At 42.8% G+C, this 23,571-nt stretch overlaps 1 protein-coding gene across 2 annotated transcripts in view; it reads right to left on the bottom strand.

Moving 5' to 3' along the window:
* The window catches only part of LOC137432603 (uncharacterized), a 41,419-nt gene that overhangs the window by 14,081 nt on the left and 3,767 nt on the right, over positions 1–23,571 (bottom strand). For both annotated transcript variants that reach the window (XM_078783401.1, XM_078783400.1), the window contains exons 2-7: positions 18,393–18,663; positions 9,872–10,051; positions 5,830–6,086; positions 4,967–5,091; positions 2,615–4,855; positions 2,279–2,473 (exon numbers count right to left, since the gene is read on the bottom strand). In XM_078783401.1, the coding sequence (XP_078639527.1) occupies positions 2,279–2,473; positions 2,615–4,855; positions 4,967–5,091; positions 5,830–6,086; positions 9,872–10,051; positions 18,393–18,663 (3,269 nt within the window). The remainder of the gene's footprint in view (positions 1–2,278; positions 2,474–2,614; positions 4,856–4,966; positions 5,092–5,829; positions 6,087–9,871; positions 10,052–18,392; positions 18,664–23,571) is intronic.

The following is a 23,571-nucleotide window of genomic DNA, read 5'->3' as shown; positions in this document are numbered from 1 at the left end:
GTCAGTTCGTTAAATTTCTGCCCTGCTGGAGCTGCACAGGTCAACTGTAAGTGCTGTTATTGTGAAGTGGAAACGTCTAAGAGCAACAACAGCTCAGCCGCGAAGTGGTAGGCCACACAAGCTCACATAAGTGTTGAAGACCGCTGAGTGCTGAAGCACGTAGTGCGTAGTGTGTAAAAATCGCCTGTCCTTGGTTGCAACACTCACTACCGAGTTCCAAACTGCCGCTGGAAGCAACATCAGCACAACTGTTCGTTGGGACCTTCATGAAATGGGTTTCCATGGCCAAGCAGCCGCAAACACGCCTAAGATCACCATGCGCAATGCGAGGCGTTGGCTGGAGTGGTGTAAAACTCGCCGCCATTGGACTCTGGAGCAGTGGAAACACGTTCTCTGGAGTGATGAATCACACTTCACCATTTGGCAGTCCAACGGACGAATCTGGGTTTGGCTGTTGCCAGAAAAACGCTTCCTGCCTGAATGCATAGTGCCAACTGTAAAGTTTGGTGGAGGAGGAATAATGGTCTGGTGCTGTTTTTCATGGTTCGGGCTAGGCCCCTTAGTTCCAGTGAAGGGAAATCTTAACGCTACAGCATACAATGACATTATAGAAGATTGTGTGCTTCCAACTTCGTGGCAACAGTTTGGGGAAGGCCCTTTCCTGTTTCAGCATGACAATGCCCCCGTGCACAGAGCGAAGTCCATACAGAAATGGTTTTTCGAGATCTGTGTGGAAGAACTTGACTGGTTTGCACAGAGCCTGACCTCAACCCCATCGAACACCTTTGGGATGAATTGGAACGCCGACTGCGAGCCAGGCCTAATTGCCCAACATCAGTGCCCGACCTCACTAATGCTCTTGTAGCTGAATGGAAGCAAATCCCCACAGCAATGTTCCAGCATCTAGTGGAAGGCCTTCCCAGAACAGTGGAGGCTGTTATAGCAGCAAAGGGGGGGGGGGACCAACTCCATATTAATGCCCATGATTTTGGAATGAGATGTTCGATGCTCGGGTGTCCACATACTTTTGGTCATGTAGTGTATTTCTTAAGCCTGTTGTGTGCGTGTCTGTTCCACCCATCTTTCCCACATCAACCAGTTTGATTTATTGAGAACTCCAGGAGGGAAATAAATTAAGGCACTCCATTGTTTGGGTAATCACACATGTTTAGACATGCGAGTTCAAAATGGCATGTTACAATGCCGAACCCTTTTCAAGTGCTTTGGTACAAGCTTATTTCCATAAAGTACAATCTATACTCATTTATGAAACAAAATTCTGGTACAATTAAATAACCATTCTCCTTTCTATAGCTGAGTTTGACACAAACAGGCCACAAATGCTATATCACAAGGTTGGTGATGGAATGAAATTCCAATTGCACATGAAAATGCACATGGAACATTTTAAAACACACATGCTGTTCATGTTACAGTTTTTGGGAGTACAGATCCTGATTGGTTTAGGGTTTAATCATTTGATATGATCAAAAATTATTTAATAAAGTAGAACATTTAAGAAGGCAGACACATGAAAGTCTCGGTGGTGATTGTTAGAGCATCCACACCGAGTCTGAGAGGTCAGCGATTCGAACCCCGGCAGAGTCATACCAAATACTTTTTGAAATGGTATGTGGTGCTTCCTTGCTTGACGCTCAAAATTTTAAATGAGGAAAGAGCATGGGCAAAACCTTATGTTGACAATCACTGCACAGGCATTGATGGGCCTAATGGCCTCCTAGTGTATTGAAGTTCCTTGTAAGGAAAATATATTGTACTAGCTGAATGCACCCCGGCGTTGCCCGGGTTCTTTTTGAATGAATTTAACCTTCTGTACTAAAAAAGGAATAAAACGCAGCATTGCGAAGCAGCGGAGTTTGACTATCCGGCCGCGGCCGCATTTCGTTCATTTACTACTATAATTCAGCTTTTACTCGCGGCCGTAGAAGATCGACTACCATAATTCAGCTCAGCTTTTAATTGCGAAATGGGCCCAGCCCAGCAAGGCCGAGGCGGCCTCAACCGGCCGAGGCGACCTAGCCTATAACCTTCCCGGGGCCCGTCCCGACATTTTTTGTTTCAGAGGTTTCCTCTTATCTTTCACCGTTCAGGACATTAGCGCATGCAGACAAACAAAAACTTTCTTTTATAATTTATATATATATATAGAAGATAGAAGAAGATTATATTATTATTATTATTATTGTGGGTTTTGAAATGGGCATTACCATCAAATAAAATAAATTATTTGATTGGCAAGTTTACAACGCCTTTATACCTGCTGTTGTTGCTGGCGTGCACGGAGCTTGCTACTCAAGCCGAAATCCTCATCAAACCAGTCCTGATCGTCCAGCAGGTGTCCAGCATCGAATGGGGTATGACGTAGGCTCAAATAACCCAACGGGCTTGTTGGCTCCTCCTGATTACATGAACCATTCGATACCTGCTCTGGTTGGTGAGAAGCAGGACTTTCCTATATGCCAGAATGAAAGAACAGTAACAGAGATGGAAACGATAAGATAAAGGAGCATTTGACACAAACTGACCTGAACAATGAATACATTATAGAAAAGGATGGATATATGAAAGTAGTTGAAGATCAACAATGACTTACCGGCCTTGGGGAAGCAAGAGGTGAAGTACACATATCTGGGTCAACCTCATTCTCAGGTGTGTGCATATCATCTTCTTGAGTTGGACTCTTTATGAAATGCTCTTCATCAGTTGTTGTACAGTTAACAAGCACATGCTCAGATTCTACAACTTCACCAGGAAGCACCACGCTTTCACATTTCTTTTCAGCACATTTCTGCAATTCACAGAATTGCTCCAAAGCCTCGGACAGAAAATTGGACACGAGGCCATTAGTAATAGTGCAAGCAAGATAATCCTTTTTCTCTGTCTTCTCAGCAGTTTCGGCCTTTGTCAAAGCATCACTACGGTCCATCTGCTCTTTCAACTGGCCCTTCTGGCGGGTTAGCATATCTAAAAGTGGGGTGTAAGGCTTCGATTGGTCAGCCAGAGCTACAAATGTTCCATTGAGGGTGGTGTACTGTGCATTTTGATCATATATATTCAAACAATGAGGGATGTCTTTTGAGGAAGAGGTCTCAAGGCAAGTTGCAGCATTTGCAAAGGCACCCTCAGACTCTCCATCATTAGTATTTGCTTGTTCAGAACTTTCTTCAGTCACCAATGCTGATGGAACACCTTCCTTTTTCACATCTGTGGACATCGCTTGAGGAATTGTAATTTCTGCGGGTACATTAACTAGTTCAGATTTTTTGTCCAAATTGCACACAGTAGAAGAGCAACTATGAAGAACCGCATGCCCATTGCAAATTCCTGAAACCTCCTTTGCAGCTTCATTAATTAGAGAACTGACAAGCTTTTCAATGTGCTCCTCAAAAGCCAACTTGGAAGTGTCCTTGATACACAATGAAGGCGAACCAATGGCAACTGCAACATTCTCTTCTATACCAACTTCAGCTGTTGGGTCTGGTTTAATTTGATTGTTAATTTGCATTATGTGGTTTGCAGAGGAATTGTTATAGTTTTCACTTTCTATTTGACAATCAACATTCCCAGATGTTAGAGGCTGAATGTCATTGGATGACCTGTTTGCAACTTCAGATTTCCTCAAACCACAATCATGTGGCAATGATGATGGGTCAATGGCAAGCTCTTGTGAAAAATGGTCTCCCCCAACAATCGGCAATGATGCTGGTGCTTTCAGAGCAGTAAAACCCTGCTCAGAAGCATCATTGGACACCTTTTCTTCAGGTTGTACACTTCTGGATGAATAGTTTTGCAGAACATCTTGAGATGCATTGGTTTTGCACAACTCATTATTATCCAACAGGACTTCATTTGATTGTTTCCTGGTTTGAGTGTCCACATTTAACAGTAAGCTGCAATTTTGGTTTGGAGGTGTAATTGAACATGGATATGATACTTCATCCAAGGGCTTCTCCGAACAGACAGTCTTATCAAAGGTCATAATAGATGCGTCCTTACCAGCATTTTCAGGCAGGAAGGAAAGGGCTGAAGCAAAGGCAGAATTGTCCTGCAAGTTCCTTGTAAAACCATGATGTTCCTTTGGAGTAGATGTATCTAACTCAAAATCACATGATGGCAAGACAGAATTCCCGTTCAAAAGGTTAACAGGTATATCAATATCCTGATGACCAGTGACAATCAACTCACTACTATGAGTCGCTGTGACAAAAGAGGACACACCATTGCTCATGAAAGAAGATGCATCACCATTTGCATCGTCAAGTCTATTTTCTACAGTGATGCTTTTCACAACCGTATCACAATCTGAGAAAGGTTCAATGACTTGTCCCGAAATCTCAACTTCCCTATTTCCACAGAGCTTGGTATTTGTGTCGTTAGGATCATTTTCTGTGTCTTGTGCCAAATGTGCAATATCAAAAATTTCTGATAATGAAGAGACTACAGTGTGATTAGCATCTGACCCAATTTTTGTAGTGTCCACAACTCCCATTGGTTTATCAGACAGCAATGCCTCCAAAGGTCCATTGCCTGGCAACGGAGGGAGAATTCCTCTTGGCTCTTTCTCTGCTTCATCACTTTCAATACTTGTAGATGAAGGGTCTGTGGAAGCTTTTCTTTGTTTGGTCATTTGTGTAACAGAAACTGTATGCTGTTCTGGATTCTGCTGTTGCTCTTTAAAATGAGGTCCATTTGCTGTATATTGAGGTGGAACCTTCAGTGCAGACTCTTCACTTTTGCTTGGTGCTGCCCTTTCCTCCAATGGCAAAACCTCACTGTGGAATGCATTGGTACCAGCAACATCTGCTTTTGGCTTGAAGTCCAAGGTATCATGTTCCTGGAAAAAGACAATAGAGTTTTACAAAGAGTGTTTCCCTCTTAAAAAGAGCACTGTGCTTAAAGTCAGTTATATAAAGGTGCAATGGTAACAGGCAAATTACAATCACACCTCTAGAACACCCTGTCGCTCATGGCTTCTGCGCTGTTGGTCATCACACAGTTGTTCCACAGTATGAAGCCTATGTTTAAGCTCCGACCTCAGCGCCACTATCCGATCAGCCACACCAGCCGGTCCTGCATAGACACATTATTGAAGTATCGAGCACTTTTAGAAAACCCTGATGATTTCGTATTATTCCTGAAAGATCAAAGCTTTAGTACAGAAGTGTATGGAAACTTCAAAATTATGAAAAACAACGCAAGAGGTTAAAAGCCAGAAGTCTGATTTTAAAACTTCAATTAAAAAACAACTGCACGAAAAAGACCTATACCTCAAATTAACTTGATAACAAATGTGGTGTCAATATATCCAAAACACCAACTTGTGGAACTAGCACATGTCATGCCACAGGAAATGTTACAAAAAAAAAAATCTGACAATGGAGCATGACTATTATAACAGCGATAGCAACGAGTGTTCAAATGAGTATAAACATTATTTAAAATAACAGTTTGAAACTTCTGCTTGCTTTATAATCCACACTTGTAGCTTAGCTGCACTGTATGCAATTATTCAGACTAAAATGGTACCTAAAGCAGGATGGCAAGAACAGAAACCACAAAACATGTGCGGGGCTCGGTTGTCAAAGGACACAGCATTTAACGTTTTATAAAGTGTAGTAACTAGAATTTGAGCTATACTTAACACAGTATGTCACATTAGACCTGTACCAAACAACCAAAATTAAATAGCAGTTGCTTGCTCAGGTTTAGTTGAAGCATCAACCATCAAAATCATGAGGCCCGAATGTGAAGTGGCAAGGAAGGGAGGAGAGGGGTGGAGAGTATATGGGGGAGGGAATTGCCATTTACCATTAGAGTCCTGTAATATAGATGAAGCACCACCTGTTGATGGCAAAGCAACACCAGGTTGTGGTATCGAATATTGGTCAGGAAGGTGAATCTTCCGAGAAGATGAAGAGGGACACTCAACCCTCCATGCTGCCAAAGCCCGATCCTCCAGCTTTAATATCTGCTCTTCCTCTTTGTCAAGGCACTCCCGCCACACAAGTAATTGTTCGACGCGGTGCCGTCGGCGTTTCAGCTGCTGCTCTCGCTGTTGCAAGTAACTGCAAAGTAAAGTCAGTAATATGAAGGTTAAATTACCTCAAATGAAAAATAGACTTAGGTTTAACAAAGAAGTACAGAAAATGAAAAATAATAATAAACATAGGGGCAATACCCCCGGCACTCACCTGGCAGAATAAACAGTATACTGCACCGACTAAAGGTATTTTAAACCAATTTCAATGGTTGCTAGAAGACAGGGCAGCATGTAGAATCATAGTAACAAAAAATCATAAGACTTTAAACAAACAAACCCAAAAAACAAAAACAAATCTATTTTGGGGGAGTGGGGGGGGTGGGGCAACCTGCAACCCTCCCACCCCCCCCCCTCGCCCCATTTCATCCTCAGACCCCACTTTTTCTAATTTCTTGAACAAACATTGGTACATCACAGGTGATTGAGGTTGTGGTGAAGTTTCACTGAAATAGTGTATGTAGTTTCAGAGAAAAGGGCAAATACCTACTTTGGTGAGGGGTGGGGGGGGGGGGGGCGGGGGGAGGAGGAGGGAAAACATTCCCTACCCCCGTAGACCCCCTTTGACCCCAATTTTTTTAAATGGCGCCAACAAACGTTGGGGCATCACTGCTGATGAACAGAACGTTGTGGTCAAGTTTCATCGGAATTGTATGTGCAGTTCCTTACAAGAAAGCAAATACCTATTTTGGGGGGCAACACCCTCCTCCCCTCGTAGACCCCTTCAGGGCCTGATTTTTTTTTAATGCCGTGAACAAACTTTGGTACATCACAGGTGGTGAAGACTGTGGTCAAGTTTCATCGAAATTGTGTGTGTAATTTCAGTGAAGAAAGAAAATATGCCAAATTTGGTCACAATCCCATCAGCGGTTTCGGAGAAGAAGTTGCAAGTGTTTACGGATGGACGGACGGATGAACTGACGGACGACACGCCATCGCATAAGCTCCCCTGAACTTCGTTCCAGGTGAGCTAATAATAACTACACATTCCACTTTATAACTGCGGGCAGTTATGGCCGGATTCCAAGCCGTCCCGCTTTGATACAGCCCCACTTTGATCAGATGTGTGACCCATGAGGTCATCTTTATCAAACTGAATTCAGAATTGTACTAAAATTTTTCAAATAAGAAAAAATAAACCCCAGATTCAAATCATTTAAAAAATGGCTGCCAGACGATGTGATCCACAACGTTGAAATTATAAAAAGAATACACACACGCTGATCATGTGTGTGAAGTTTGACATGATATAGTAAGCCGTTCTGGAGAAGAGAATTTTAAAGGTTTTAATTTTCAATTCAATTTAGTGACCAAACCACGTGACCGATGACGTCATCAATTTAATGCTCCGATACAATTTATCTGTAGATAACCCTCAATAATCTTCATACTGATCGGATAAAGTGTTCAATGTATCCAATTATGGCATCAAAACGAAGTCACCCATGACATCGTCAGCGTCTCCCACAGGGAGAACTTTTTTTTTTTCTTTTTTTTTTAACAAGATCGAGGCTCGTGTAAGAGCTAACATTAATCACACAAAAAACAAACCGACACATAAAATATATGCTAAAGGGAGCGAGAGACAAGATGGGGAGAGAGAGGAAAGCACACAAGTACAACAGCAGAGAACAGCAGTATCAGATCTGTGGGAGGGATGGGGGGGCATGGGAAGGGAGGAGGGGATGGGAGAGGTATAAAACACATGGACACTGCTCGGACGTCCAGGAAAGAAGTCGGCATTTCAAAAAAGTGGATCTAGGGTGAATTAACGGGGGTAGAAAAGATCAAGGTTTTGGATGGGGGAAGATAAGAGATGGTGGTGAACAGCTGTTTTAAAGACCTGGAGGGAGGTGTGGGATTGAGGAGAGTGAGGGAGTTTGTTCCAGAGGTGGGAGAAAAGAGGAATGAAAGAGTGAAGGTGAGCAGAGTCTTGATTTTGGCAGTTTCACCATAAGAGGGTTGCTGGCAGATCTTGTGCGACCTGCAGAAATATTTGGAGGACAGAGCACAGACAGAGCTGGGGGAGCCAGGCCGGAGAGGAGTCGGTAGAAGACAGAAAGACCACCAACCTGCCTGCGGTGAGCGAGTGAAAGGCCCTCGGAGTTAGCTTCATCGCGGACATGTGCCAAGTTTCAATTATTTTCCATGGAGCAGTTTTGGAAAATAATAAGGTTTAAGGCTTTTCCTTGTTTCTCGCATGGCTGGTATGCCACATCTATATATATAAAGCAGTAAAGTATGTTTGTTTGTTTGTTTGTCCTCTTATAACTCGAGAACTACTCATCGCAGAATAAAACCAAAGGCATATTCGGAATCAGTCCGTCTCAGAGCAACTACAGCACACCTTAAAATTAAAAAAAACGTCGCGTTTTAAAATGATGACGTCATCAGCGTATTTCGTAACGTTAATTTTTCAACTTTGACGACAATGACTTCCGACTTCCAGGTTCGGAATGCGGGAATCAGTACGTCTCAGAGCAACTACAGCACACCTTAAAATTAAAAAAACCGCGTTTTAAAATTATGACGTCATCAGCGTATTTCGGAACGTTAATTTTTCAACTTCATATTCGGAATCACTACGTCCCAGAGAAACTACAGCACACCTTAAATGTTTAAAAAACCTTCGGGTTTTAAAATTATGACGTCATCAGCGTATTTCGTAACGTTAATTTTTCGACTTTGACGACAATGACTTCCGACTTCCGGGTTCGGAATGCGGGACCAATGCCACTTGACAGGGAATAAAAAATAAATGCAACATTCAATTGATGACAATGACTCCCGACTTGACTCCCCCCTCCCCCCTCCTCCCCCACCCCTCCCACCTCCCCCCTCCCCTCCCACCTCCCCCTCCACTCCCCCCTCCCCCTCCCCTTCCCCTCCCCCTCCCCCTCCCCTTCCCCTCCCCCCTTGCCCCTTGCCCCTCCCCTTGCCCTCCCCCCTTGCCCCTCCCCCCTCCCATCCCTCCCCTCTTCTCCCCCCTCCCCCCCCTCTTCTCCCCTCCCCCCCTCTTCTCCCCTCCCCCCCCATTCCCCTCCCCCCCCCTTCCCCCTCCCCTCCCTTCCCCCTCCCCTCCCTTCCCCCGCCTGGCAATGCCGGGTACTTCTGCTAGTAACATATAACATCATAATTGTGTTAAAAAAATATAAAAAATCGACATCAGTAGTTACTCCTTGGTGAAAAATTTGTGTCAATTGGACAATTGGTTTCAGAAAAAATAGATTTAAAAGAAAATAAACGTCCAAAAACGGTGGAAGGATAATATAGAATTAACTAGAACGGCACTCGGTAGAGTGTATACCTCCGCCAACTGAACAGTTTTGTATCATTTTGTATCCCACTGATGGGCCGGATCTGGATTTGGACCTGAACCAAAATCTAATCGGCTTGTGGCCGAACCAACTCATCCAACAAGTTTTTTTTATCCACATAGTTCCACAACTTTTGAAATATCATGCTATATATTGTTTTTGGCCCCATTACTCAAAGGTGAAGAATCACTTTAAAAATTCTACTAGCCGGATCTTCATCAAAATCTAATCATTTCGTCCGTGTCACATACGCTACATCTCTGCCAAATTTCATCTGAATCCATCCACAACTTTTTGAGATATCTTGTTCACAGACAGACAAACAAACAAACGGACAGACGGGGGTGAAAACAACCCTCATCCACCTTTGATGGCAGAGGGTAATAATAACGAAGTCGATGGCGTGCCATCGCAAATCTCCACGCTTCCCACCTTCCGGGTAAGGAATTAATAATAATACAAATAATAATACACAAAATTTGAAAATTAAAATCACCTTTCTTCAAGATTGTACTGTAGAGCCCGGATTCTCTCCAGAAGTAAGGCAACTCCATCCACATCACTTCCGACAGATGTATCAGAAGATGCCGTTCTTTCTTCCAAAGGTACTTCCAACAGGCGTTCCCCACCATCACCATCCGTAGACAGAGGGCTCTTGTGCAATAGCCTGGAGGAACTGAGCAAGTAGCAAATGATCTCTGTAATTGGAATACATAACTGGGCAAAAAACAGATTTCAAAACAAGAATAATAATAACAGTAATAATAATAACAAGAACTGCCACTTTATAACTGCTGGCAGAGATGTCCGGGTACAAAGACATCCTGCTTTGATATAGTCCCACTTTGATTAGACATGTGACTCATGAAGTCCTCTTTTAAAAACCGAATAAAGAATTGGATTTTAAAAATTCAATTAATATAATTTTTTTTTTTAATCGTCAGATTCAAAATAAATTTTAAAATGGCCCCCAGACCAGACGACTCATGAAGTTTCAATTATCTATATATATAAAACACAGTTTGTGTGTGTGTAATGTTACCGATAGACTCCTAAACGGAGAGGCTCACGTGCTTGATATTTGGCATAGACATGGCCATTGAGCCTGGGAAGGACATGGCCTACCTAAAAATATTTGACGAGATCCATTTTTTTATTCATATTTACCTCAGCGCATTTCAGCGAGGAATATTATACACGGAATCTGAGCCGGTGGCAGAGCAGCGTGCTGATTCGCTCAGATCGATCACGTGATGTTCCATCCTTGCCGCCATAATCTCACAGTTACGCGTTCGCACGCAATTCAGAGCGAAAAGCGATTGCGTTTTTTCACATTTCAGCGAGGAACATTGCCATTCACACCACATAGGTTTTTTTTTCTTTCATCTTTAGATCCATATTTTTAGCCTGGTGTTGGGCTAGCGGCTAGGGTGCCAGCTTAGGATCCTAGGATCCTGGGTTCGAATCCCGGTCGATCGCTGAATTAATGCCAGGGGGGTTGACTCAGCCAGCCATCCTTCCGAGGTCGGCTATTTGAGTACCAGTTCACTGGTAATTCCCTGTTTGTCGTAAAAGGCGACAAAAAGGGTTGGCGGCAGGAAGGGCATCCGGCCGTAAAACATCGCTTCAAAAAGGGGACCAACAAAAACAACAACAACCACGGTGCCCGAAAAAGGCCAACCCCCGCTTTGCGGGGAAAAATGGCCTCTAAAGGTTTTTTTTTTTTTTTCTTTTAAATCCATATTTTTAGCCATAACGTAGCGAACATAGCGTAACGGAGCGAGGAATATTATACACGGAATCTGAGCCCGTGGCAGAGCAGCGCGCTGATTCGCTCAGAGCGATCACGTGATGTTCCATCCTCGCCGCCATAATCTCACAGTTATGCGTTCGCACGTAATTCAGAGCGAAAAGCGATTGCGTTTTTTCACATTTCAGCGAGGAACATTGCCATTCACACCACATAGGTTTTTTTTTTCTTTCATCTTTAGATCCATATTTTTAGCCATAACGTAGCGAACATAGCATAGCTAACGTAGCGTTAGCATAACGTAGCGTAGCGTAGCGATCCTCGCTCAGGATCTTCGTCAGGTTCGCGAGCGAGTTAGCCAAAACGTAAAAGTGAAAATATATTGAATGCTGTTTTGATGCTTTTTACTGCTGTTTTGATGCTTTTACATTGCTGTTTTGATGCTTTTTCACTGCTGTTTTGATGCTTTTTCACAGCTGTTCTGATGCTTTTTTTTTAATATAAAAATCTCATTTCAAAAAAAAAAATCCAAAAAAATCTCAATGATGACATATAATTCACAGAAAACGTTGAAGCAACCGCGTAATATTGCGGTGATGTTGAACTCTGAGTGAGAATAGTTCTAAATTTTAAAAACTTTCATCTGATATTTGTGATTTATTTCAAACAAACTATTTCCCATCTACACGGCCATGTATTCCTATTAACGTTATGTAAAGTACATAAATTGTGTGGATTACATCATTTGTGGATGTGATCAATTGCCAGTAACCATCTATATACCTCCCCTCCCCTTCTCCCCCTCCCCATACCCTTCCCCCCTCCCGTCTACCCTCTCACCTTCCCCCTCCCCCTCCCTTTCCCCACTACCCCTCCATTTCCCCCCAACGCCTCCCCCTCCCCCTACCCTCCCCCCTCCACCCTACCCTCTCCCCTTCCCCCTCCCCTCTTCTCCCCTCCCCCCCCCCTCTCTTCCCCCCCCCCCCCGTTCCCCTCCCCTCCCCCTCCCCCGCCCGGCAATGCCGGGCACTTCTGCTAGTCAAATATATATGCCAAAACACTTGTTGATCATGTGCGTGAAGTTTCATATCGATCTTGGAGAAGATTAAATTGTAAGGTTTTATCTTCAAATAATTAAAACATTCTAGCTGCCAAATTGTGTGACCGATCACGTTGAAATTTTAAACATGCATTCCCCTTGATGACTCGATCGTACTTGTAAAGTTTGACTTCAATAGCTTCAGCTGTTTCAGAGAAATAGTTATTTATTTTACTTTGATCCAATATGGCTACCCAACCACATTACCTATGACATCATAAATTTACACTGGCTCTATTTTGGTAGGATATAAGATAATAATAATAATAATAATTCATTTATTTTGTATAGCGCTTTTCATGAAGCCCAAAGGCGCTTTGACAGAGTGCAAAACATAATGCATAACAAAACATGAAAACAACAATTGCAAAAAGACAAGAATCAATAGGGAAATATTTAAAGCAAAAGGAGGGAGAAGGAGAAGTGATAGTCAGGGGATAAATGCTGTGGGTTGAATGTTGAATGCAGTGCTGAACAGGTGGGTCTTTAGTGATGTTTTGAATGTGGTGAGTGAGGAGGAGTCTCTGATGGTGTGAGGTAGTGAGTTCCAGAGGGTGGGAGCAGCGATGGAGAAGGCCAGGATCTGAATTTGGTCCGGATGGGGGGGGGGGGGGGGGGGTCAGGAGGTTGGTACCAGCAGAGCGGAGGTTGCGGGTGGGAGTGTGTCTGGAGAGGAGGTCAGCCAGGTAGGATGGGGCCAGGTTATGGAGGGCTATGTAGGTCAAGAGGAGGATTTTGTACTGGATTCTCTGGGAGATGGGGAGCCAGTGAAGCTTGTAAAGGACGGGGGCGATGTGGTCACGGGTCCGGGAATGGGTGAGTAGACGGGCAGCGGAGTTCTGAATGTATTGGAGTTTATTGGTGATTGTTGAGGGTGAACCATAGAGAAGGCTATTGCAGTAGTCCAGACGGGAGGTGATGAAGGCGTGGATGAGGGTTTCTGCAGCCGTGGAGGAGAGGGATGAGCGGAGACGGGCGATGTTTTTCAGGTGAAAGAAGGCTGCCTTTGTGATCTGTTTAGTGTATTTGTCGAAGGAGAGGGTTTGGTCAAAGATGACGCCAAGATTCCGGATGAGATGTGTGAAGTTTAGTGTTGATTGGATAAGGTTAGTTTTTCGATACAAGATGGCTGCCAAAACATGTGACCGATGACATAATTTTTGCAAAATGCAGCAATGGTGTTAGGTGATATTTGAGGAATTGAGGGAATTTGACATGGGCATTGAGGAAGTTAGGAGTGGAGGAATGCTTGATCAGAGTAGTGATGGCAATGTTCAAGAGAGTACGAACAGCTGTAAGGACGAAGGACGGGAACAGTGATGAGTTTGAGGTGAAGGTGGGAGTGCATCAAGGGTCGGTACCAATTCCACGACTATTTGTAGCTGTGATGGAGGTGCTGGCTCGGAACGTAAAGGACGGTCCACCGTGGCAGTTGTTGTATGCACATGATCTGGTGTTGATTGCGGAGAGTATGGATGGACTGAAGGAAAAGATGAACAAGTGGAAGGAATGTATGGAGACAAAAGGTCTGAAGGTGAATATCGGAAAGACGAAGGTGATGGCAAGTGGTAAAGCATGTGGTGAGGTGGAAAGAACTGGGAAGTGGCCCTGTGCTGTGTGTAGGAAGGGTGGCGGAGTGAACTCCATTCAATGTACAATGTGCGCTGAGTGGGTTCATCAAAAATGTAGTGGTCTGAGAGGGTCATTAACCAGTGTGGCAGCTACATTCAAATGTAGGGTGTGCACAGAGGGAGCTGCAGATGGAGGAAATGTTGAGTTGGATCTCGGAGACTGTGTGAAGCTGGAAGGTGTGAAAACATTTTGCTACCGAGGAGACATGCTGAATGGGGAAGGTGGATCAGACTCTGCGACGGTTGCGAGAGCGAGATATGCATGGAAGAAGTTTCGGGAACTGAGTGGCGTGCTGACGAGGAGGGGAGTGTCGTTGAAGCTGAAGGGAAAGGTGTATGCTGCATGTGTGAGAAGTGTTATGATTTATGGGAGCGAGACATGGGTAATGAACATAGAGCAGCAACAAAGGGTGGAAATGCAAATGGGTCGGTCGATGTGCGGAGTATCGTTGAGAGAGAGGAAGACAAATGATGAATTGTGGAAGATGATGGGAATAGAGCCTGGGATGGATGCTGTGAAGAGAAACAGGTTAAGATGATTTGGTCACGTGTTGAGGAAGGATGAAAGTGACTGGGTGAGAAGTGATGGAAATGAATGTAGAAGGAAGTAGAGGACGGGGAAGACCGATAACAACTTGGCTAAAGGTGGCGGAAGAAGAAATGTGGGCAAGGAGGTTAACAAGGGGGGGATGTAGAAAATAGGGCAAAATGGAGAAGATTGTCATGGCTAACCCCCTTGGCTAACATACCCCAAGCAAGGCTACCGCCGCACTCGCAGGAAAAATGGCCTTAAAATGCCTGTTGTTGTTTTGTTGGTGTTAGGTGATATTTGAAAAGATTCACTTCGATAGGTGCAGCTGTTTAAGAATTTTTTTTTTTTGTTTGATCCAACATGGCTGCCAGACCATGTGACCTGTGATTTATTCATACAACACCCTATATTCCCCAAGGCTAGTAGATCATGTGCATGAAGTTTCGCATCGATCTGGTCAGCCGTTCTGGAGGAGAAGATTTTTAAAGTTGTTTATGTTCAATCCAACATGGCTGCCAAATCACGTGACCAATGACATCAATTTAATTCTCCCATCCATTTTTTGCATATATCATGCGCGAAAGAGTTTTCATTTTGATCAGATCAAGTCTTATATTTGTCGAATTATGACATCATGAGGGCAATGATGACATCATTAATATATGTTATTTCCTATGGGTAGTACTGAACAATGAGCCACGTTTCAATTTTTTCCATGGAGCAGACTCGGAGATATAGAGGTGCACAGTTTTTCGTTCCCCCCCCCCCCCCCCCCCAAGATGGTGCCATACCACGTGACCTATGATGTCACAGTTATCACTAAAAAAAAAATCTACATGAGAAGGTGGATACTATGGCGAATATTTTGTGTCCATCAGACCAACAGTTGCCGAGAAAATGAATTTGGAAGGCGGAAAAAAAACCCCAAAACTTGCAGTAGAATCTATCTATAATTCCAGTAATCTCTGTGTGTATGTATGTATGTATGTATGTATGTCTGTATATCTGTGACCGCTGTTTCTCGACAACCACGGGTCCGATATACTTGAAACTTGCCAGGTATATTGCTGGGGACCCGAGGATGTGCCTTTTCAAGGTTTCATATTAATCGGACAAGTAGTTACCGAGCTATGTCCAAAAAACGATTCAACCAATCAGAGAGCAGCGAGCTATCACGTGTGCCGAACGTGCCGAACAGACTCTGCCTCGGACGGCACATTTGAGAGCGTATTCATTTATTTCACGTTGCAATCTGTGTTGCCGCTATGTTGGCGTTAAACTATGTTTTAAAACTAATTAAAACTAATTTGCGATTCCTTCGCTTTCCTGCGCGTTTGTGCACGCTATGGCGATTTCTTTACCAAACTCCGCAAGCCGTTCGCTTTGGACCAAACCATTTCATGTAAATAGAGGGGGGGGGGATTGTCACCGTACTCGCAAGCCGTTCGCTTTGGACCAAACCATTTCATGTAAATAGAGGGGGGGGGGGGGATTGTCACCGTACTCGCAAGCCGTTCGCTTTGGACCAAACCATTTCATGTAAATAGAGGGGGGGGATATAATTTTAGATATATATATAGTACGGGCACGCCCTCGTAATAATAATAAACAGAAGAAAATCAATGGGTGTCCATCCTGTAAGGATTGGATCCCTAATAATGACCTCAGCAAGAACAATAGGTTTCCAGCTGAATTGGCTTGCAAGGCTCATCAGAGCAGAAACTAGAATCGATGGATATGCTTCCACCCATGTTGGACGTCATCCCACTTATATTTGATCTCAATTAAATGTCACATGAAAAATTTAAGGTCACATGCTTCCATTTTCCAGGTTGCTTCTCTTGATTCTACAAGTGAAAGAGCAACTCGCGTGGGATCAAGGATGGTCCTCTTGGTCCTTCCAAAAAGTTAGGTAATCATTCTGGCTTCATCTGTGCTGCCGTCGATTTTGTGTTCTCTGTTTGTGTGCATTGTTTTTCGTCATGAGTGGTAACGCCTGGGTATGTTTTCATGTTCATTCTATTAATTGCGACCCTGCGTCACAGCGTCGGATTAATTTTTTTCCCAACTGTTTCCCATACCCGTTCTCCATGTATTCATTCCCTTTGTCGCATATTCACGACCCTTGCTTTAACCTTAACTGAACTAGGTGATTTTGAGCTTTCCCTGACTGATGTCGGCAGTCAATGGTCTGATGAACTTGAAAATTTGCACATGCATGGATGGTAAAATTAATGAACGACGAGATGTTAATTTGTTGAATGATTGCTCAATTATATAGTTCTATAATTATTTAGTTGGTCTTAGACAACATGTTAAAGCACTTTTGAAGAAATTACAGGCAAATAAATTTACACCATCGGTGTTCTAATGCATGTAACCCTTATTCACATGTGTTTGTTGTACATTAACATGTGCAAAAATTGCAGTTTTGTGGACATGCTTTTTTAGGACAAATTGCCATGTGACGCCTGAACGGTAAGTCCAATTTTGGTATCAAAATGTGTGCAAGACCCTAGAGAAAAGTCGGTCATGAGAGGAAAATTTGAACTCCCCAGTGGTTGCAAAAAAATTGTCAAAAATTGCGAGGGGTCCACCCAGGCCCAGGGTTGTTGGGGTTAGTTAGTTCCTCACTCATACCCCAAATTACCCCATTCCCAAGCACTCCCCTTTTCAAGGTTATTTTGATTTTCCCCACTGTCCCTAAACTCCCTTCATTTGTTAATTGCCGGTTGGATTGTTCCTTTTCATCCCTGATTTTCCCTGCCTCTTCTTGCTGTGTTGAAGCCTGTTCACCCCCATGTGTCCTTCTCCCTCTTCTCTTGATCTCACTCTGACTTCTACTCTGCTGTTGGTGTTCTCTCCCCTTTCCATTTTGTTCCATGCCATACTGCAATAGCTCTTCCATGAGCCTCGACGATTAATACAAAAAAATCATGAAAAATCGAAGGTCATATGAGAGAGAGAGGCAGCGTGAGAGATATAATGAGATAAGTAGGAGAAACAATATCAGATGCTTCTAACTCAAATGATAGTCCACAAAATTATTTTCAAAGTCTTTGTGACCTTTCACCTTTCACCTGATAGTCCAAAATTGAATCAGTTCATCTTTGTATTACAATCCACACTTGTGCCAAGTGTGGTTGAAATCACTTAAGTGGTTCACAAGTTATTGGGGTAACAAAAATAATTTTCAATTGAGGAGCACGTGAACTTTGCCCTTTTGAACCAAAAAATGGATTCAGTTAGTCTTTGTATTACAGTTCACACTTGGCTTGTGCTACGTTTGGTTGAAATCCCTTCAGTGGTTCACATGGTATCATGGTAACATAAAATAGGACGGTTAAAAATTCTGGATCTCACCTGGATTGGAGATTGGAGAGAATATAAGGACCTGCAAGAAGCTCACCTGGATCAGGAGCAACAGTCATGACGTCATAAAATATCGAAATTTTGTTAATGTGCAGAATCTGGTCACATGATTGGTTGAATGAAAGCTCTCTCGATACTGAACACAGCAATACATGTTTGCAGGTAATCGTTTTAGCGGCCACTGTAGGTTAGGGCATGATTTCTTTTTAGTGTTGTAGACCTTATTTGAACCTGTTAATAAGCGCAGATTTTGATCTGGTCAATACACCTTCGTTAGGCATCAGATATGAGGCTTGTGGCCAAATTTCATCAAAATAGTGTTTGGTTCAAGCGATAATGACAAGTGTTTATGGACTCATTCACTCATCCACTGACTGACCTACGGACACTGCTCGGTCGCATAAGCTTACTGGACTGAAGTCCAGATGAGCTTTAAAAAAAAAAAAAAAAAAAAAAACTATGGAGGACAGACAATCCAAAAACATAATGACTAACCTTCAACTGTGGAGGCACAAACAGAATACACCAATCACAAATCAGATGACTGCATAATCACAAGTTATTGTTGTTCTAGAAAAGACAAACATGTTTCCCTTGTCCTCCCTGCTCCCACCTTATTTCACAAGTTCTCACCTGTCTTCCCGTAAGCACTCTCTCCCACGATGATGTACACACTCAGCATAATGTGACTGCCTGGAATCTTGATCGAGAGAAACGCAGGCTGGGTTTACACTCACAGCACCCAAGACACAACCTGTTGCCATGCAGGTAGAACATCGCTTGCTCTTGCGTGAGATATGCTTCCCCGATCTATGCCGGCGACTACGTGCTTGTGACTCTGGTGGCTCAGCTTTTCCACCATCGCCCACCACTTTATGCTCTTGCAAACATGGATTCTCACCACCTGCAAGTCAAAAAGATATTGTTGCTTGGCAAAATAAATGTTCATTATTTAACAAACACTATTTTTATATCAAAATGAAGTCATTGCCTGTTGTGCATAAAGTGCAAGAGCCCAAGGTTACATACAGATACGAGAGGCGTTCAAAGCTATTATAACAACTTCTTACCTTTTACTTGTACATGATGAATGAGCAAAGAAAAAAAAAACGAATATCAGTGTTCCAAAAATGATAAACTAATCGAAGACCAAGTGGACAGGAACTTCAAAGGGGCAATTCCTGTCCACTTAGGTTTCAACATCTACAGGGCGAGTCAAAAGTAGCGCCAGCTATGTGTGTGTATATATATATATATATATATATATATATATATATATATATATATATATATATATATATATTTCTGTCAGTTGATTGTTTGTTTGCCATTTGTATTACAGTGTACAAGAAGGTAGAAATAAATGAATGACATGTTTATCTAACCATTTATTCGGGGGGAAATTATTACGGAAGTGTACCAAGCTGTTTTACTTGCAATTTTCAAAGTGCCCTCCCTCGTGATCGATGCACAATTGCAGCCGAGCAGGCACAGAGTGGCACACATGCTTGTAGAGTTCGATATCAATTTCCTCAAACTTTGCAGTGATTTGAGCCTTCAATTCTGAATGGTACGAGGCTTTTCACGATAAACAAGGTCTTTCATGAGCCCCCAAAGAAAGAAATCTGGAGGTGTAAGGTCTGGGGAGCGTGCCGGCCACTCGATCGGACCGCGGCGGCCGATCCACTTTCCGGGAAAGTTTTCATCAAGCCACTGACGAACATGACGTCCATAATGAGGTGGAGCTCCATCTTGCTGGAAATAACAGTCCTGATCTTGTACCCTGGGCCAAAAGAAGGTTTGCAGCATATCCAGTTAAATTTCTGCAGTGACAGATCCCTCAAAGAAAAAGGGTCCAATTATCCCTAATGGAGATATGGCTGCCCAAACTGTCACGCCAGGTAAATTTACCTCCTTCTCAACTGTCACTCTTGGGTTCTCCGCAGCCCAGTACACACAATTGTGTCTGTTAATTGTGCCGTTAAGCTTAAAACATGCCTCATCTGACCACCAGATGTTGTCTAGCATTGTGTCCTCTTCGTCAAGTTTAGCTAAGAACTCTTCGCAAAATTGAAGACGGCGGTCGTCATCTCCACCATGAAGGGCATACAGTAAGCGTGGAATGTAAGGTTTCCAGTTTTTCTGGTGAAGGATACGGATAACACTTGATTGGCTCACTTCCAACTCTGCAGATAAACGGCAAGTTGACTTTTGCGGACTTTGTTCCAGTCTACTGATGGCTTCTTCAGCCTTAGCTACATTCGTTGCCATTTTCGGACGACCGGACTTCTTTGCAGTGGCTACCGACCCTGTTGCTTCAAATTTCTCGACAATCAATCGTATGTTTCTTCCTTGGGGTGGGTTAATATCGAATTCCTGTGCCAAACGGCGTGCCGCCATCGTTGGTTGTTCATTACATTTGCAGTAATGTTTCACGGCCGCAATGCGTTGATTCATTGAAAGGTAATTCATGGTTCAATTTGGTGCAAATTCAGTAACTTTCCAAACTCTCAGCAATAACCTGCAAAATAAAAACAAAAACAAATAAATTAAGAAAATTAATAATCTGCAAGACAATTATTAACAACATGACATCCCAGAGGGAATCTGACAGCCGAAAAAACAGAAATCGGGCGCTGGCGCTACTTTTGATTCACCCTGTATGTGTGTGTGTATGTATGTATGTATGTATGTATGTATGTATGTATGTATGTATGTATGTATGTATGTATGTATATATATATATATATATATATATATATATATATATATATATATATATATATATATATATATATATATATATGAATATCTAACCCGAATATATATATATATATTCCCGAATACATATATAATTATGAATACATATATAATATAATATATATATAATTCCTTGGGCCCGAATATATATATCTATATTATAATAGCCGTAGATGATTCTGTCTGTCTGTCTGTCTATCTGTTGGGTGTCTGTCCGGGGTGTGGCTTACTCGGTTTGCAGAGTAGCTCCACCCATAGCTCCACCCATTCTGGGAGTGGCTATAAACAAATATCCACCATTTTATTAACTCGCATAGCTTTGAGTCCTGTTTTGTAGGCCCGTGGTGTCTTGCTCTCCCCCAGTTTTATTTCAAATCAAATTCGATAAATCATTTCATTTTTCACAGTCGCTAACACAGTTTTAGACTCGGTTGAAAAAAAACGGGAAGAAAATCCGATGAAAGTTGCCGTTTATAGAACGAAATGAATTCTCAAAGGCCTGTAACTTCAAGGCCATTGAGTCTCTCTCACGCCTTTATCTCCAATCTAACTCACCATATGATTTCATTTTTATCGATGGTTTTACTTTTAGACTCGGTGTCAGCAATAATTGAGAACAATCCACACACGCGGGAAAATGCAGAGATATATTTTTTAAAATCGCGTCATGGTGTATCATACACCGCCCAACATGACACCGCCGGCAATGTGTCGATATATATTAAAAATTCGCTTTTGCTTTTCCGTTATGATATATTACTATTTCGTTTGATGATAGTCGTCACAAAAACGTCAACAATGATGCCGACATATATTTCTTCGTTTTTATTTCATTCAACATATTAGCCGGAAGTAAAATATGTTTCAGGAAATTACCGAGAGATATTTCTTCGTTTTTTTTATTAGTTATGTGCGCATACACTTTAAATAGGTTTATTTGAAATCTTTAATTTTCCACAAACATTCCACACACGCGGGAAAATGCAGAGATATATTTTTTAAAATCGCGTCATGGTGTATCATACACCGCCCAACATGACACCGATGGCAATGTGTCGATATCTATTTTAAATTCGATATATCATTTCATTTTTCACAGTCGCTAACATAGTTTTAGACTCGGTTGAAAAAAAACGAGAAGAAAATCCGATGAAAGTTGCCGTTTATAGAACGAAATGAATTCTCAAATGCCTGTAACTTCAAGGCCATTGAGTCTCTCTCACGCCTTTATCTCCAATCTAACTCACCATATGATTTCATTTTTATCGATGGTTTTAGAGTCGGTGTCAGCAATAATTGAGAACATTCCACACACGCGGGAAAATGCAGATATATTTTTTAAAATCGCGTCATGGTGTATCATACACCGCCTAACATGACACCGACGGCAACGTGTCGATACATATTAAAAATTCGATATATCATTTCATTTTTCACAGTCGCTAACATAGTTTTCGACTCGGTTGAAAAAAAACGGGAAGGAAATCCAATGAAAGTTGCCGTTTATAGAACGAAATGAATTCTCAAACGCCTGTAACTTCAACTTCAAGGCCATTGAGTCTCTCTCACGCCTTTATCTCCAATCTAACTCACCATATGATTTCATTTTTATCGATGGTTTTGGACTCGGTGTCAGCAATAATTGAGAACATTCCACACACGCGGGAAAATGCAGAGATATATTTTTAAAAATCGCGTCATGGTGTATCATACACCGCCCAACATGACACCGACAGCAACGTGTCGATATATATTAAAAATTCGCTTTTGCTTTTCCGTTAAGATATATTACTTTTTCGTTTGATGACAGTCGTCACAAAAACGTCAACAATGATGCCGACATATATTTCTTCGTTTTTATTTAATTCAACATTATTAGCCGGAAGTAAAATATGTTTCAGGAAATTACCGAGAGATATTTCTTCGTTTTTTAAAATTAGTTATGTGCGAATACACTTTAAATAGGTTTATTTGAAATCTTTAATTTTCCACAATATAATTTACTTGCCATTTATCATTTGATGATTACGAGACAAATTCCTCTTGAGGATCGTGACAATTCATGCGCTGCGTGGAAACTTCTATTTCCAAAATGAATGAGACGATCGATGAAGAACGCAGACTTGAACAGGATGCAGCAAGAAAACGAATGAGACGGGCGAACGAGTCCATCGACGAACGTCAATGCAAACTTGCGGGGTCACCCGTGGGAATCCCACGGGCATGGATGTGTGTGACATTTCGACATATTGAGTTAGATGCTGCACATTCATTTTTACAAAATGGTTACTGGCAAGTCATCAGATCCAGAAATGGTGTAAAAACCACCGTTTAGAGGCCATTTTTCCCCGCAAAGCGGGGGTTGGCCTTTTCGGGGACCGTGGTAGTTGTTGTTTTTTTGTCCCCTTTTTGAAGCAATGTTTTACGGCCGGATGCCCTTCCTGACGCCAACCCTTTTTGCCGCCTTCAACGACAAACAGGGAATTACCAGTGAACTGGTACTCAATTAGCCGACCTCGGAAGGATGACAGGCTGAGTCAACCCCCCTGGCATTAATTCGGCGATCGACCGAGATTCGAACCCAGGATCCTAAGCCGGCACCCTAGCCGCTAGCCCAACACCAGAAATGGTGTCATGAACACAATTTATTTACGCACAAGCACAAAAGCAAGACGGGCCGATTTCCGATTCCGACGGGCCGACGGGCGAGACGGGCCGATTTCCGATTCCGACGGGCCGATTTGGAGCAAGAAAAAGAACGAGACGGGAGAAAAAGGAGAGAAACGAGACGGGGAAAGCCGATTGGAGAGGCGAGTGAGGCGCGATTGGAGAGGAGTGTGAGGTGCGATTGGAGAGGAGTGTGAGGCACGATTGGAGAGGAGTGTGAGGCGTGATTGGAGAGGAGTGTGAGGCACGATTGGAGAGGAGTGATTGGAGGGGAGTGTGAGGCACGATTGGAGAGGAGTGTGAGGCATGATTGGAGAGGTGTGTGAGGCGCGATTGGAGAGGAGTGTGAGGCGCGATTGGAGAGGAGTGTGAGGCGCGATTGGAG

Source organism: Myxine glutinosa, chromosome 8 (genome assembly GCF_964187855.1).
Source record: "Myxine glutinosa chromosome 8, kmMyxGlut1.1, whole genome shotgun sequence".
Classification (NCBI taxonomy): domain Eukaryota; kingdom Metazoa; phylum Chordata; class Myxini; order Myxiniformes; family Myxinidae; genus Myxine; species Myxine glutinosa.
This window is presented reverse-complemented; position numbering and strand designations above follow the sequence as displayed.